The 16,784-nt window shown below is 44.4% G+C and overlaps 1 protein-coding gene across 2 annotated transcripts in view; it reads left to right on the top strand.

Moving 5' to 3' along the window:
- The window catches only part of TMEM120B (transmembrane protein 120B), a 72,738-nt gene that overhangs the window by 38,364 nt on the left and 17,590 nt on the right, over positions 1 to 16,784 (top strand). The window contains exons 4-9 of one of the 2 annotated variants that reach the window (XR_012319795.1): positions 7,986 to 8,045; positions 10,211 to 10,306; positions 12,244 to 12,333; positions 12,483 to 12,548; positions 12,686 to 12,763; positions 13,772 to 13,864. Coding sequence is in view for 1 of the 2 variants with exons in the window: in XM_073676272.1 (XP_073532373.1) it covers positions 7,986 to 8,045; positions 10,211 to 10,306; positions 12,244 to 12,333; positions 12,483 to 12,548; positions 12,686 to 12,747; positions 13,772 to 13,864 (467 nt within the window). In the remaining variant the exon portion in view is untranslated. The remainder of the gene's footprint in view (positions 1 to 7,985; positions 8,046 to 10,210; positions 10,307 to 12,243; positions 12,334 to 12,482; positions 12,549 to 12,685; positions 12,764 to 13,771; positions 13,865 to 16,784) is intronic. The other variant, XM_073676272.1, reaches the window with a different exon arrangement.

Here is a 16,784-nt window from a genome sequence, read left to right as displayed (position 1 = left end):
TTCCTGTCCCTGATGGGAGCCTCACCAGGTGGTACCTCACGTACCTGGATTATGGACGGTGCGGCCTGGAGGCCGTGGAAGCAGCAGATGGTCCCTGTTCCCAGCCCGTCTGGCTGCTGCCCGGGTCTGCGTGTGGGGAGGAGGTGCTGTTTTCCTTCGGATGCCTCCCCGCGTGCGCCGGGGCCTGCGGCCGGGTCTGCGCCTCGCAAAGATGAACTGAGCGCGCCGGCCGGCAGGTCTTCCGGGCTGCGCACGTGGGGGTCGCGTCGCACCCTCTGACGGAGCGCGCCGGAAGTCCGGGCTGCGCACGCGCGGGGTGCTGACGCGCCCTATCACGGAGTGCGCCAGAAACCGGGTCTGCGCATGCGCGGGTGGGAAGCTGTCATCCCGCTGCAAGCGCGCCGGGTGCCGCTGGGCTGCGCACGCGCAGAGGCAGGTGGATCTGCGGGTAGCGCGCCAGCTGGCTAAAATTAAAAAAAAAAAAAAGGAAAAAGGGAGATGAGCACGCTGCCGGAAGGGGAGGAGCCTAAAGGAGGTGGAGCCCTACTGCTTTTAAGGATGGGGAGCAATCAGGATGGCGGTGTCTGCATCCCCGCCATGATGAATGAGGAACCGCAGTCACCTGGGCAGCAGCTGTCACCGCCACAGGAAGTACAGCAGCAGCCACAGCCATCAAAGCAGCGCAAGCAGCTCAAACAAATGGAACGGGAATCTTCCCATCGACAAAGTCACAGCAGTGAGGGGCGTACGAGTTCCGGCAAGACTGGTCAGAAAAGACTTCGTCAGTCGACCTCTGCCAGATGGGAGCCCTCATGTGAACGGCAACCACCGCCTCCGGTACCCTAGTCTGATCGGCAGTGTGGTGAGTGATCTTCGTGAAAGTCTCACCTTGAATAATGTGCTCTTCTCTCTCTCTCTCTCTTTTCCTCCTTCTTCTCCTTTTATTTCTTGGGGCAGGAGGCGAAGAAGTGTAGTGCTAAAAATAAAAACAGGGAGTGTGCTTTATGCAAAATCGGTCTTCCCACCTCCTATGCCATAAACCTATGCTCAGACTGTATTCAGAAAACCATTGCAGAGGAGTCCCCCAGGTTTTCTTTAGAATTAAAGGATCTAATCCAGACAGAGGTCAGAGAGTCTTTAAGAGGCTTAACCTCACTCAAAAAGAAGAAGCGAAAACTAGTTTCTTCAGAATCAGAGGAATCAGTGGAGTCCCGTTTTACGAGAGAACTGCCTTCCTCCTCTAATCACTCCTCATCGTCATCGGAGTCTTCGGATGATAATGGGGGGGGCAGACCTTGTTTTTCGGTTGATTATACTGAGAGACTAGTTAAAGCCGTCAGAGGGACTATGGGTATTACCGATACCAAAGTGCCCAGAACAGTCCAGGATGTTATGTTCGGGGGCTTAGACCAAAGGAGGAGACGCTCATTCCCGGTCAATGACAGGATTAAATCTCTGATAGAAAGGGAATGGAAGAAACCGGAGAGGAAGGGTCAGCTGCCGTCATCCTCCAAGCGGAGGTACCCCTTTGAGGATGAGGATGCGGCTAAATGGGACAAAACCCCTAAGATTGACGTGGCCATTTCAAAATCTTCAAAAAAATCCACTCTGCCCTTTGAGGATTTAGGAGCCTTAAAAGACCCGCTGGCTAAAAAAGCGGAGTCCTTCCTTAAGCAAACCTGGGAGTCGTCAGCAGGGGCCCTTAAACCGGCAGTAGCAGCGACCTGCACTGCTAGATCTATGATGATCTGGCTTCAACAATTGGAAGACCAGATCAGGGGGAATGTGTCCAGGGAGAAAATTCTATCAGACCTTCCTCTTGTGCAGGGAGCGGCTGCATTCCTGGCAGATGCATCGGCAGATTCAGTTAGGCTGGCTGCCCGGTCTGCAAACCTCTCTAATGCAGCCCGTAGGGCGCTATGGCTCAAGAGCTGGCCAGGAGATGTGCAGTCAAAGTCTAAACTGTGCTCAATCCCTTGTGAGGGGGACTTCTTGTTCGGCAAAGGTCTAGATGACATCCTAGATAAAGCCGCAGACAAAAAACATGGATTTCCCACGGTGTCTGGTTCCCGATTTAACAGTTCCTTTCGGAAGAGAAAATACAGCCGCAGTAAAGCTCCCAGAGACCAAGGTAGCTGGAAAGACCGAAAGCCGTATAGCAGAGGCTTCATGTTTGGGGGTCCCTCCTCCGAGAATAAGAAAGCCCCTAAGTGACAGTTCCCCCCAGGTGGGAGGAAGATTGTCCCACTTCCTGCCTGCCTGGAAGAAAATTTCATCCAATTCTTGGATCTTGGGGATAATCAGGAGGGGGCTCACACTAGAGTTCAAGAGCAGGCCCAAGAACACTGTCAAAATATCAGCCCCCAGAGGTTTAGTGGAACAGATAGCCTTACAGCAGGAAGTTCTCTCTCTGCTCAGGAAAGGAGTTCTGGTGGAAACACCTGCACCCGAGCAAGGAAGAGGATTCTATTCGACCCTCTTCCTAATAAAGAAGCCGGACGGCTCCTTCAGGACCATTGCGAACTTAAAGAGACTGAACGACCATTTAATCTACAGGCCTTTCAAGATGGAAACAATAAAATCAGCCATAAAGATGTTATTTCCGGACTGTTTTATGTGCGTCCTCGATCTGAAGGACGCCTACTACCACGTCCCGATTTTGCCAGATCATCAACAGTTTCTAAGAGTAGCTGTACAATTCGGCAGGCACGTAAGGCATTTTCAGTTCGCAGCTCTTCCCTTTGGCATTTCCATGGCGCCGAGAGTCTTCACAAAAATCATTCTGGAGGTCACAGCGCACTTGAGGGAAAGAGATATTTTAGTCATCCCTTATCTGGACGACTTCTTAGTAGTGGGCAGATCAAGTCAACTCTGTGCTCTAGCCCTGGCGGACGTCATGGCCAGTCTAAGACGCCTAGGTTGGCTGTTAAATCTGGAGAAGTCAAGGCTGGAACCAAAGAGGGTTCAGTCTTTCCTGGGTCTCATTCTGGACTCGGAAAACCAAACCTGTCTTCTGCCAGAGGAAAAGAAACTGAAGATCAGATCCCTAACATCTCAGATTGTCAGCAATCCGACCATCACCCTGAGGAGTGCAATGTCTCTGTTGGGTACAATGACGTCTTGCATTCCGGCGGTTCAGTGGGCCCAGCACCATTCCAGATGTCTTCAACAGGAGATTCTGGCAGCGGACAGGCGGCTCAAAGGTCGCCTGAATGGGAAAATATCTCTTCCAGATGTTGTGATCAACTCCCTGGACTGGTGGACATCTCCGGTCAACCTATCTTTGGGGGTTCCTTGGACCTTCCAGGTGTCGGATACAATTACAACAGACGCAAGTGCGGAAGGTTGGGGAGCTCACCTAAGGGATCGTTCTGTACAAGGCCTCTGGTCGGACAGCGAGACAAGCCTCTCTTCCAACATGAAAGAGCTGTTGGCAGCCAGAAACGCGCTAAAAGAATTCAGTTCTGTTCTTCAGGGTCCTCACGTCAGGATAATGTCAGACAACAGATCAACAGTCGCCTACATCAATCATCAGGGGGGTACCAGGTCTCTCCCTCTGATGTTAATAGCGGATCAGATCTTCAGGTTTGCCGAGAGTCGGCTGGTTACGCTCTCGGCACTGCATATAAAAGGGGAAGAGAACATAAAGGCCGATTTCTTGAGTCGTCACATCTTGAAACAAGGAGAGTGGGAGTTGAATCCAGCCGTTTTTCAGCAGATTGTGGATCGGTGGGGACAGCCCCAGATAGATCTGTTTGCAAACAGACACAATCGGAAGACCGAAACCTTTTGCTCCCTGAATCCAAAAGAGGGGGCGTTTGCGGTGGACGCGCTGCAGATTCAGTGGGATTTCACTCTAGCTTATGCCTTTCCCCCTTTAGTACTGATCCCTACTATCCTGAGGAAGATCCGAGAGGAACGGGCGAGGGTTATATTGATCGCCCCGTTCTGGCCCAAGAGACCATGGTTCACTTGGATGAAGAGAATGTCCCAAGCAGATCCATGGGTTCTTCCGGACATCCCGGATCTCCTCAGGCAGGGCCCAGTCTGTCATCCCCAAAGAGCGGGCCTGCATTTGACGGCTTGGATTTTGAGAGGTCGCTATTGACGCAAAGGGGGTTTTCTCCAGATCTTGTTACTACCCTTCTAGCAAGTAGAAAGCCGATAACAACTAGAATCTATGGTAGAACCTGGGCTAAGTTCTTGTCTACCTCGGGTCAGTCTGCCAAAGGGAGGGTTCCTATTGAGGCCATACTAGAATTCCTCCAGAAGGGGTTAAACATGGGACTAGCCACCAGTACTCTTAAGGTACAGGTATCTGCTCTGGGGGCACTGTATAATTATGACTTGGCAGCAAATAGATGGATCATTAGATTTATTAAAGCCTGTCATAGATCCAGACCTATTCCTGTTCCAAGAATGCCTCCTTGGGACCTTAATTTAGTTCTGGAAGCATTAACCAAACCTCCCTTCGAGCCCTTAGAGAAGGTTTCAGAAAAAATCTTAACTTTAAAGACTGCGCTATTGGTGGCCCTGACATCAGCTCGTAGAGTCAGTGACTTACACGCACTATCCATTAACCATCCATTCACTCAAGTATGTATGGATAGAGTAATCTTAAGACCAGACCCGGCCTATCTTCCAAAGGTAGCCTCCAAGTTCCATAGGACGCAAGTAATCACTCTCCCTTCCTTCTATCCTAATCCTAGGGATTCTGAGGAATATAAGCTTCACACCTTAGATGTTAGGAGGGTGTTAGTCCAGTATTTGGAAGTGACAAAAGCCTGGAGAAAGAGTGACGCTTTATTTATATCCTTTCAGGGGGCTAGGAAAGGACTTAAGGTTACAAGGGGGACCATAGCTAGATGGGTCAGGGATACTATTACCTTAGCCTACTCTTCTAGCAATCTGCCGGTTCCTGAGAACCTGAAGGCCCATTCCACCAGAGCGGTAGCTGCTTCCTGGGCTGAGAAGGCGGATGTGCCCATCGACATTATATGTAAGGCGGCAACTTGGTCATCCCCTGCTACATTTTACAAACATTACCGTCTTGACCTTTCCTCTTCTACTGATCTGTCCTTTGGTAGAAGGGTGTTGCAAGCGGTGATCCCTCCCTCTGGTATTTAATCTCTATAAATCTCTCAGGTGGTGCTGTCATGGGAGAAGGGGAAAAGATCCTAGTTACTTACCGGTAACGGGATTTTACAGAGCCCATGACAGCACCCTATTAATTCCCTCCCCTTTATCACTGTGGTGTGCACTTTTTTTAAGGTGTTTAGTACATATATTGAGGTGGTGGTTATGTATTAACCTGTCTTCGGAGGCCCTCTCATGCTCTGAAACAAAAAACTGATGCGGAGGAGAGGTACCGCCTTTTTATTCAGTAGGTTCCTGTCCTTGGTGGGCGGATACCCTCTCTCAGGTGGTGCTGTCATGGGCTCTGTAAAATCCCGTTACCGGTAAGTAACTAGGATCTTTTGTCAGTATTTGGTCAGTATTTTTTCCTCAGGAGTGGGAGCCAAAACCAGAAGTGGAACAATCAGAGAAAAGGTATAATAGAAACAAGTCACCAATTCTGCATTTATCACCCACTCCTGAGAAAAAATACTGACCAAATGCTGATCAAATATTGATAGTGGAGCCGTGGCCTTTGAAGTGACTCTGTCAGCACAGAATGACTGTCCTAGCCAAGTGCAGGCGCTCAGAGCTTCATGGCGGGCCAATCATTTAAGCGCACGTTACCAGCTGCTTGTTTTCTATCTCCACCCTTCTCTGCCTCTATGAAGCTAGAGCTGTCAATCAAAGAACAGGGGGGTGGAGATAAAGGGACAACAACCAGGTGAGAAGAAGTATTTAAAGGTTTGGCCCGGCTATGAAGCACCGAGCCCCTGCACTTGGTTTGGACAGTAATTCTGTGCTGACAGTACCTTTAATGATCACTTGTGATTAAACACTTTCATGGCTTTTTTACTAATAGGTTTATAAAACACATATTTACATACAAAACTGGAGAAATGTGAGTTAATAAATAATATGATAAACATAAGAGAGAGGACATTTTGGTTCACAAGCTATGCAGAATAAAAAATAGGCTGGCTTCACACATCCAATTTTGAGTCTTTGTTCACACTTCCATTTCCATATGTATGTATGTGTGTGTGTATATATGTATGTATGTGTGTGTGTGTGTGTTCAGGTAAGGAGGTCTGCGTCCAGTCCAGAAAATGTGGTTTGTGAACCACCACATGCAATCCAGTAGTACAATACTATAATTGGGGTCTGTTGCCTGTTTTATGCTACCTTTTAGGATAGCATTGAGCACAGATTCTATTTAAAGCTTAGTTCAGATATTTGTTTTTTGCAAGGAGAAAAGTTTGTCCTTATTCAGTGGAAAAATTGATTTGCTGTCTCCTCTAGTTTCCATGAATGTGTTTCTGCTACTTTGCCATAAAGTCTTGGTTGGTGCAAGTTTGACTTTGTGTCTCACTTTGAAAATGTGAAGCTTTATCAGAGGTCAACGACAAGTTCAGATAAGCTGGGAGAATGTTTTCAGAGTGTGCCTAGTATGACAAGGGTCATATACTTTCTTAACTTGTGGGTAAAAGAAAATTTGATCGTTGTACGTTTTGAAGATAATAAACAAACACCTATTCCATGCTCACAGTGGAGAGTTGTCTGCTTCTGTGCTGGTTCTAAATAACTTCTGTGACTCCCCCCTCCGCTCACAAAGGAGGTAACTGCCTGCATATGGGGGTTTCCCTTTAGTTTGACGAATATGCGGAAAATCCTGCCCATTGATGCACACTTTAAGCATTTTTTTCCTATTACTTTTAATTATTTCTAACTTCAGTGTTCCTACACAATAGAAGATATAAGCAGCTGAGTGAATGGGACGGCAGCCTCCTCACTCTGTCTTCATAGACGTCCAATAATACAGATAAAATGGAAAACCAGCTTACATTTTTATATTGTATGCAGCTCATACCAGGGCTTCTAGTGGAGACATGCTGTGTACAGAATGTAAGCGTGTTCATTATTCCGGCTGCCAGTTGTGTGTCTGCCCAGGACAGTCCCATACCGAGAAGGTGACATTTGCAGAAAACTGTTTCCAGCAGTGAAGTCATGTAGGGGAAATCAGTTTCTTAAAAAATACTTTTAAAAGTCCATATAGGAAGGTGAAAGAGGGAGCATTTCAGTTACAAAATGGGTAAAGCCTAGGGTGGGATCCCTTATTTTTTTTTAAAGTTTTTTGTTTTTTATCTTGGACACAGTCACACGGCTGTCACTTTGTATTTGTGATTAAGATGAATTGATCAATGGGGCTATTAACTTTCCTGACAATATAAAAACATAAAATGTGCTATCATAGCATGCATTTATTATATTCTCCACGTTGTAGTAAATTGGAGACTGAAATCATGGATTCATATTTTACATTCATTGCACATCTTCTCTGCAATGTGATGGCAGTGCAGATAAGTATCAACAGAATCCTACAGCAAAGACACATGGCCACAATACTGGCAGAGGTATGGAAATACATCGCAGACCCAGCAAATCCATAGGTCTCCAGACAGTACTAGGCGTGTTTTTCAATAGTCTCAAGTGAAAACTGTCTACTGCTTTTTATATAGGCATTTGTTTCATGGTTCCCAGCATAAACTAGATGAGATTGTGATATTTAAAAGAGATTGTGATATTTAAAAAAAAAAAAAATAATAATAATAATAATTTTTTTTAGCAATATAGTGTTAAGAACTGGGATGTTGTAATTTGACATCAAGTAATTTCAACAGATAAGTGAAGAGCAGGGATATGAAACAATGATTGTTACTTCCCGAGATCCTGGTATTAATGCTGAGTATACTGTGACATGGCAGCCTTCTCTCCTGTAGCGATCTGATTAAATGTTGAGTGGCTGAATCTTGATGGAAGTACTGTCAGTTATTAAGGTGTTTAACAGATCAATTTTGTTTTTTTTTTAGTTTATATCTAAACCTTGTGCTTGGAAATGTGAACGTCACTCTTCTTAGTAATCAAGCAAAGTAAGTATACACTAATAATAGAACAAGTACATGTGTACACTGACCACTCAACACAGTTTTCCATTGCTTCTGTCTTTCCCATTTACACCGCTTAAATGAACGCCCTAATGTTTCCCAGGAAGCTGGTTTATTAGAACTTCATAAGCCGCTCAGCATAAGCAAACAAAAAGACAGCCTTTTCGGGCACAGAGTACAAACACACTAGAGGTCTCCACACCTCCAGTCACAGACACTGAATGAGACACTGGGTCTCTATTTTATCTGTCAGACCATTCCCCCGGGGTGGGGATATGTGAGCAGTCAGTCCCACCTATCTCTTTGACTGCTCGTAAACCCGTCCCTGACACGTCCTATCTGTGCTGGAGCATGCTTTCCCGTGCTTACATCACCGAAGCTACCAACCTCGATGATGCATATCTCCCCTCAAAGACCTGTCCAACGGCCATCTTACACTTACGGGCTGAACCTGTACTGTATCAGAGGACTGACATCATCAATGCCCAGTCTCTAAAACCTATGAACACCAGACAGCTTTATCTATACTGTGTGAACTTGACTAGACTGTCTTAAAATGTCAGATTTATCATTTGTTCAAATTGTTTAATAAATCTGGCATATTTTAAAACTGTCTAGCCTAAGTTTTTATACCAACTTTTGCCAAAAATTTGTGGCAAAATGTTGGCGTAGTGTCTCACATAGGCCATTTTCATTTTTTGCAAACCAGATTCCCTCTAGACACATGGCACAAATTACATCAGAATTCTGACCAATTTAGCTTGATAAAAATGATCCACAAAATCCACATTAAGGACTATGTTCCTGAATGCAAAGCCGCCATTTCTGCTTTTGAGCAGTTGCTAAGGTTCCTTGTGGCATCATTAATGACTTTACAGGGATTTTCTTCATAGGGGGCTTGGAAACATGCAGAGACGTTGCAGTCTTCGACACACATTAAAACATCATAAAAAGATTGAAGGCAAAAACAAGTAGCATCTATCCTTGAATATGCCATAATTTTGTGATTCAGCACTGGTTCTCTTCTATAACTGAGCCTGTAATAATCTAGACATGTGGGGGTATAAACCTTTCTAAACCATGTATGTATAGGGAGTGTTGGTTCTCCAAATTCATGTGGGTTATTAGGCTGCGTGCCCACTATGCGTTTTTCAAGTGTTTTTGCCGTGGAATTTCCGCAGCGAAAACGCTTAAAAAAACGCTTGGTAATACGTGCCCCATGGTCCCCAATGATAATCCGCATGTGCTGTGCACTTGCTGCGGAAATTTCCACTGCGGATTATCATTGCGGAGAAAAAACGCAGCATGTCCATTAATTTTGCAGACACGCAGCGTAATTGCCGCCATTGACTTGCATTGAAACACTTAATATCCACATCACTACATGTGCACATGCGGATATGAAGCGATTCAATGTGCGGATGGTACCCGGATCTGGAGAAGAGGAGACTCTCCTCCAGACCTGGGTACCATGGTACCTGTAAAAAAAGAAGAATTTAAAATAAAAAATAAAGATTATACTAACCTTCTGATGTCCCCCGGCCTCCTCAGGCATGCGTGCAGTGTGTTGGGCGGCTCGTGGTGGTGTGAGGACCTGACATGACGTCATTGAGTCATGTGATAGGTCACACAACCGCTGACGGCGGTCGCGTGACCTGTCACATGACTCAATGACGTCATTGCAGGTCATTCACACCACCGCGAGACACCGGGGAGACCGGACGGAGCGGAGGAGGAGACCGGGGGCCATCGGAAGGTAAGTATAATCTTTATTTTTTATTTTTCACCATTCTTATTATTATTATTTTTTTTTTTTTAACTATTACTTGGTCACACTATATAAATCCATGCCGGTTGCATGGATTTATATAGTGTGACCAAGTTGTCAAGCACTTTTCTAAGTGATGCTAAAATCGCTTGGAAAAGCGCTTGATAACCCGCATGCAGAAATGCATGTGAAGAACGCTTGACAAACGCTTCTACCTGGCGGGAAAAACGCATGTAAAATCTGCATGCTTTTTTCCTGCCAGGGAGAAGCGGAAAAAATATGCAGCATTTCTGCATCGTGGGCACATAGCCTTAGGGTCTAATTCTTCAGTGAGATCAGTTTGGGTTTTATTGATTACACAGTTGCCTCTTTTTCATTTCAGATTTGCTTACAAAGATGAATATGAAAAATTTAAGCTTTACTTGACAATTATTTTGCTACTTGGAGCCATCGCATGTAGGTTTGTGCTTCATTACAGGTGAGAAATCCATTTTCCGGGATACAAATATTGAATTGAAACGTTCTATTTTTACCTCATGCTCACTTATCTTGAGGGATTTATTATTTTCAGTGTGAATTCATATAATTATAACATTAAATTTGCAGTTGAATAGTTTTGATAGAAGGCTCTGATGTATGGGACTGCATCGGCTTACAGTGTCATACTTTTCTTGTAGAGTCCCATTGTAAATAAATTGAATTCAAAGTGATTGTCTCAATGTGCAGCTTTATGAGCGCACCACTCCTGGCCCTGGCTTCCTGCTCTGCAGATTAACAGCATGGTTATGCTGCAGGTCCAGAAATGGTTTCCTTCACAGGGAGCTTTCCTTCTGCAGAATGGAAGAAGCTCAGGGGGACTGAAGATCCGAATTGCTCCTTCAAGTAACCGGCCACGCTGAGACTGCAGGGATGCCCGCAACAATTTGTACATCATAACATTTTAAAATCTTTGTTTTTAAGAATGTATACGACTTTTAACCTATTGTTACCTATTTCTGATCTTGAATAAACCCCTTTTTAAGGTATACTAACCCAGCATATGCCAAAAAGACACTCTTTTGGTATCTAATATATAGGGTACTTTTAAGTGTATGCACTCTGGGCTTTCCTGATGCATACACCAGACATAGTGCTAAAATGAGACTTGAACAGAGCATTGCATTAAAGCCCTATTTTTGGGCAAAAGTGCATGCATTTTGCAAATCATTTTAGAACTTGGAGCAGATTTGAGAGTTTCTACACCTCAGAATTGTTTATACAGAAAGCAATTGTCTGAATTACTGAAGTGTTTCTTTGGTAGCGTGGACATAAAAACAAGAATTTGGTAGATCACAAAATGTCTAAAGCTAGTGCACTCAAATGGCTTAGAAAATGAGCACGACCGGTGTCCAACATGAATTTCTTTCCGAATAGCAGGGTGCAATGACTAAGGCTGCGTTTACACTGCACGACCTGCAGCTGTTAAACAAAAACCGATCGGCTACATGTTTGGTATAGTTATAAATGATCGGATCTCTAAATAGATTTTCCTATACCTGTAAGAAGGGGAAAGCATAAAATTAGTATTAACCACTTCCTGCATGTGGAAACGAATATTCGTCTAGTGCATGTTTGAGCACAGCAGTTGTGCCTGCGCCATCTGCAGTGGGTGCTGCCTCTGATATACAGATGAAAATGATTGGGATCTGAGCTATTTCTGATCTGGTTGTTTAACTCACTAAATGTTGAGATCAGTGCCACATGTGGCCGCTAGATGATTAAAGAGGGAAGGGGGTGTCCCTAAGCCTCCAATCAGCTTCCCTTGACAAGATTTCATGATTCTAGTGGTTTGCCTGGCAGCGAGGGGCAAAAAATTATTTGGTGTACTGAGTATGTCAAAGCATTAAATCAGTGATCCAGTTCTCCCCCCTTCCCCACCGGAAAGAGTTACAGTGGTGTCCACTTCCTGAAAAGTGGTCCCAAAGCCTGTAAAGTACAAGCTGAGCTCAGTGACTGGCTGGCTAAAACTGTGACATCATGACAACAGTGTGCGCCAGTCACTGAGCTTGGTGTCGTGTGCGCTGAGTTCAGCATAGTGTGCCATCAACCCCTGCATGAGCACTCAGATCAGTGAGTGGTTAGAACAGTAATGTGCGCTGTTGATGAGTAACGTTCAGGGACAAGAGGGGATTTTGCTTTTTAAATCATTTTAGGCTCTCAGAATATTGCAGCACAAAAATGAAAAAATCCCTGTGGTCCTACAAGGCAAAAAATCCCTGTGGTCCTACAAGGCAAAAGAGTTTTAGAAGGGGCTGGTTGTCCACGTAATCATTATTTATGCAATTCTGTGTACAGGGCTGAAAGAAAACTTGCCAATGTGAATTACTTAATCTGAATAATTCTACTTAACAAAATCTGAAATTCATTGCCTCCTAGAGTCACAGATGAAGTGTTCAACTTCTTACTGGTCTGGTACTTCTGCACATTGACGATAAGGGAAAGTATCCTCATAAGCAATGGATCAAGGTGCTTTTATTTACAGTCCTAATCTCTCCATTGTTCAGACATTTGGATATCTGAAACATTTGTTTTTAGAATAGAAGCATCACTATTCAATTTGCTGACACTTTATCACGTTTTCGTACTGTGAAGGTTTGCTTTCTTGTCTTCTACAGGATAAAAGGCTGGTGGGTTTCTCACCATTATGTATCCACATTTCTATCTGGGGTAATGCTTACATGGTAAGTCCAATACGTGCTGTATAAACAGTGGTGCAGAGGAGCTATATTGAATAACGTTTATTAATTGTGATATATTGGTCCTAAATAAAATACATGTCATCTATGTCCAGTTCTAAAGTTTGTTTTGTCTTTCATAGGCCAGATGGACTCATGTATCAGATGTTTCGCAATCAGTTTCTTGCATTTTCAATATATCAAAGTAAGAAAGAACATTGGTAATTGTCGTGTGTATCTCTATCTAAATGTAATGAGAGTTGTTCACATTCCAATTAAAGAATAATCCCGCTTTTAAAGAGGATCTGCACGCTGTCCTGACGTGTCTGTTTTAGAGGGTATGGGGATTTTTTACATGTTTCGCATAAGTCTTTTTACTGCTGATTTCCTCTGTAACTGGGGCTTGTACTTTTAGCCTTAGTTACAGAGGAAATTAAGTCTCCAGGCTGTATAGCAGAGCTGACTGAGTCCTCTACCCAGCTGCTCCTGCTCCCTTCCTACACCCAGCGATCACATGATAGCTGTATCTGGAAGTGGCAGCTGTGACCGTGTTTCCTTTTACTGTATACAAAGTGCTTTTTCAACCTTGTGTATTCAGCGATCAGGAAAGCAGTGATGGTAATAAACCCACTCTGCCTTCTCAATGGGGAGTCCAGCTGTGTCTGACAGCCAGCTTTTGCAGCTTCTCAGCCGTGTGCATTACTCGGCATTGAGGTTTTAGAATGTCCTTGTAGAATAAAGTGCCAACTGATTGGACCTCTAAAGTCTATGGGTGGTCTGGAAATGGTTAATATGACCGTTCTAGAGCGTTTATTACAACTACGTATTGCACTATTTCCCTGTCTTTCCCCCTAGAAATATATCTAAATTGACAACTGTAATCATTTGGGAGTGTCCCTGCACATTCTGACATCGTCGAAGGGGAATAGTAAGAATAATTTGTCAGTTTATACATATATTTCTAATAGGAATAACAGAGTAACAGCATGAGTATAACAGTTATAAGAAAAAATGGTCCTGAATTGTTATTTCACAGAGCATACAAGTATTTATTAAAGCAGACATGTTTTTTTTATAAATTGTGTTTTGGGAACACTTGCACTTTTTGCTTTGGTGGAATTAAATTTGCCATGATTGATTATGATTATGTTCTTGTCTAATGCTTGACTAATTTCTGGGCATAGACAGAATGTTTCTAATGTAATTTCTTTCTTCTGTATTGTCTGCAGGTTGTGTACAATTTCTTCAATATTACTATCAAAGTGGGTGTCTATACAGATTACGTGCACTAGGAGAGCGAAACCATTTAGACCTTACAGTAGGTAAGTGAATAGAAGGGAGGATTGGATTATTGTATGTACTGACATGTAATGTAATTATGCTTATGATACAGTATATTTTTAATTACAAGGGTTAATTCATGAAAACCACATCTATTTAATTGGAAGTTAATCTCTGCAGTTCAGCTTCTCTTTTTTTCGGTGATCAATTATTGATATAAATGGATGGGTAGTCGACCAGAACAAGAGCCGAAATTACAAGCCACTGTGATCTGGCACATAGTGCCTTGAATTGGACACCCTCATACCCTAATAAGTGACCTGTTTTGGAAATATCAGGTCGCCTTGAAAGATTGTCTTCACAAGTAGATCAATGTCAGATATATAGATCTTCACAGTAATTTCCTTCTAATTGCTGACCAACATGCTATACATTAGTTAGTGATTTTCTAAAATAATATCTGTGTAAAAGAGCAAATTAAAGCACAGCTCCAGCTTTTTTTTCTATTGCAGCGTTGGAGTGGTGCTTCTAATCTAAGGTCCTTTACCCTACCCTTATACTCACCAGCGGCTGTCTTCAACTTTTATCAGCGCCACTCCAGTCGGTCTCCTGCAGCTTGTGACCTTCAATATTGCTCTAGTGTTTCATGGAGCTGTGCAGAGGTCACTCTTCAATGCAAGTCTATGAGAGCCTCGTTCTGGCTCTCATAGACGTACATTGAGAGCTTGTGACATAGCTTCTGACTTCCAGCCAGTCGGAAGTTGCGGTCATAAGATGGTGCCATGGGACCGGAGTGACACCAAAAAAAGTTGAAGACACCGAAAGGCGCCTATAAGACCGGGGGTAGGGATCTTATATTAGAAGGACCACTCCAGTGCTGAAAACAAAGCAAGCGCTGGAGTGGTGCGTTAATATGACTGTAAAATTTCGATCTGAATATCACATTTCTGTTAAAGCTTTTGTGTATATTTCCAAAAATGCAGGTTCTGTAGACATGCCTCTGAATACACATTTGCAGCAAAGAGTGACAGTACCTTTTGCAGACAATCTGGTTGTCAAATTTTCTACAATGGTAGTTGCACACTACTCTGGCAGCAGTAGTTTTACCCTTTAAACATTGCTTTGATTTGGCGAATACACACTTTGTCAAAAAGCCTGGCACAGGGAGAAGTGTCTCTCTCCAGCCCCTTCACTCCCAGATCTGCTTGATTATAAAGGTCTCTTATATAAGCAGGTAGGGAGAAAAATACCTGTCAATCAAGTCAGTTTAAGGCTATGTGCCCACAAGCAATAACGGGGTGTTTTGAGTTTTTTTGCAGCAAAATACGCAATAGCCATCTGTATTGTGTATGTAGGGCGGGCTGTGTGGGGGCTCACACTGTGTGTATGTAGGGCGGGCTGTGTGGGGGCTCACACTGTGTGTATGTAGGGCGGGCTGTGTGGGGGCTCACACTGTGTGTATGTAGGGCGGGCTGTGTGGGGGCTCAGTGTATGTAGGGGGGGCTGTGTGGGGGCTCACACTGTGTGTATGTAGGGCGGGCTGTGTGGGGGCTCAGTGTATGTAGGGGGGCTGTGTGGGGGCTCACACTGTGTGTATGTAAGCGAGCTGTGTGGGGGCTCACACTGTGTATGTAGGGCGGGCTGTGTGGGGGCTCACACTGTGTGTATGTAGGGCGGGCTGTGTGGGGGCTCACACTGTGTGTATGTAGGGCGGGCTGTGTGGGGGCTCAGTGTATGTAGGGGGGGCTGTGTGGGGGCTCACACTGTGTGTATGTAGGGCGGGCTGTGTGGGGGCTCAGTGTATGTAGGGGGGCTGTGTGGGGGCTCACACTGTGTGTATGTAAGCGAGCTGTGTGGGGGCTCACACTGTGTATGTAGGGCGGGCTGTGTGGGGGCTCAGTGTATGTAGGGCAGGCTGTGTGGGGGCTCACACTTTGTGTATGTAGGGCGGGCTGTGTGGGGGGCTCACACTGTGTGTATGTAGGGCGTGCCGTGTGGGGGCTCACACTGTGTGTAGGTGGGGGCGGGCCGTGTGGGGGATCACACTGTGTGTAGGTGGGGGCGGGCCGTGTATGTAGGGTGATACAATCAATATTAATATAAAATAATGAGAATATGTTAATATTGAGCAGAATTAATTTTAGCCTATTGGTTCGGCGCTCCAGAACACTCATGGTCTCTCATATGGCTCCTCGGTTAAATTAATTGCCCACCCCTACATTAGAGGACTAGTAAATCAGCTGCCAGGTAGTCCTCCATATTCATGAGCTTGGTATAACCGCTCCCCCACCACAAATTGTCAGCTTTCTGCCAATGCACAGTGAAAAGCTGTCAGAGGTGGGGGTGGGGTTATACAGAGCTCAGCATTCAGATCTGTAGCAGATAAAATGGGGGTAAGTCATACATAGCTAGAATCAGGGTCTCTGTCTCTACATCATGCTGCTCTTGGATGGAGTAGCAAAAATCTGGTTCCCTTTAAACATAGAGACTGTACCTCTAAATCTTGCAACAATTTTTTATTTCCAAATATGAAAACTGTCCTCCCCTCATCTTGTTTGGTTGCGGAGTTGATGCAATATTATTGCCGATCGCCAAACAACTCTTTTTCACTCAGAAGTTTTGATTTTTTTTTTCCCTTAATTCCTGTCCTACATGTTTCATCTTGATAATACAGTGTTTTCCTTGATGGAGACACTTGGTTTATGGTATTGCGTCGGTCACCCTTTGTCTGCCATTTTGGACATGGGCTTGTGGTAATACACATTGTTTTTTCCTTTTTGTTTTTAATTGCTCTTAATCATAGTCTGTGTTGTTCCTTTTTCGTATTCAGTAATAAATACAGATTGCACCTCCAAGTAATAGTTCTTTATCTTATGCATGTATCTTTATCTTACGCTTTGTTGGTATTCATTCTGGACTGGCACTCTGTCTTTTTATCTGCAGACAGGTTCACTTTTAATT

Source organism: Phyllobates terribilis, unplaced genomic scaffold (assembly GCF_046119375.1).
Source record: "Phyllobates terribilis strain yellow unplaced genomic scaffold, ASM4611937v1 Scaffold_1__5_contigs__length_1240528914, whole genome shotgun sequence".
Lineage (NCBI taxonomy): Eukaryota > Metazoa > Chordata > Amphibia > Anura > Dendrobatidae > Phyllobates > Phyllobates terribilis.
Note: the sequence above shows the minus strand (reverse complement) of the source record. Positions and strands in the feature narration are given on the sequence as shown.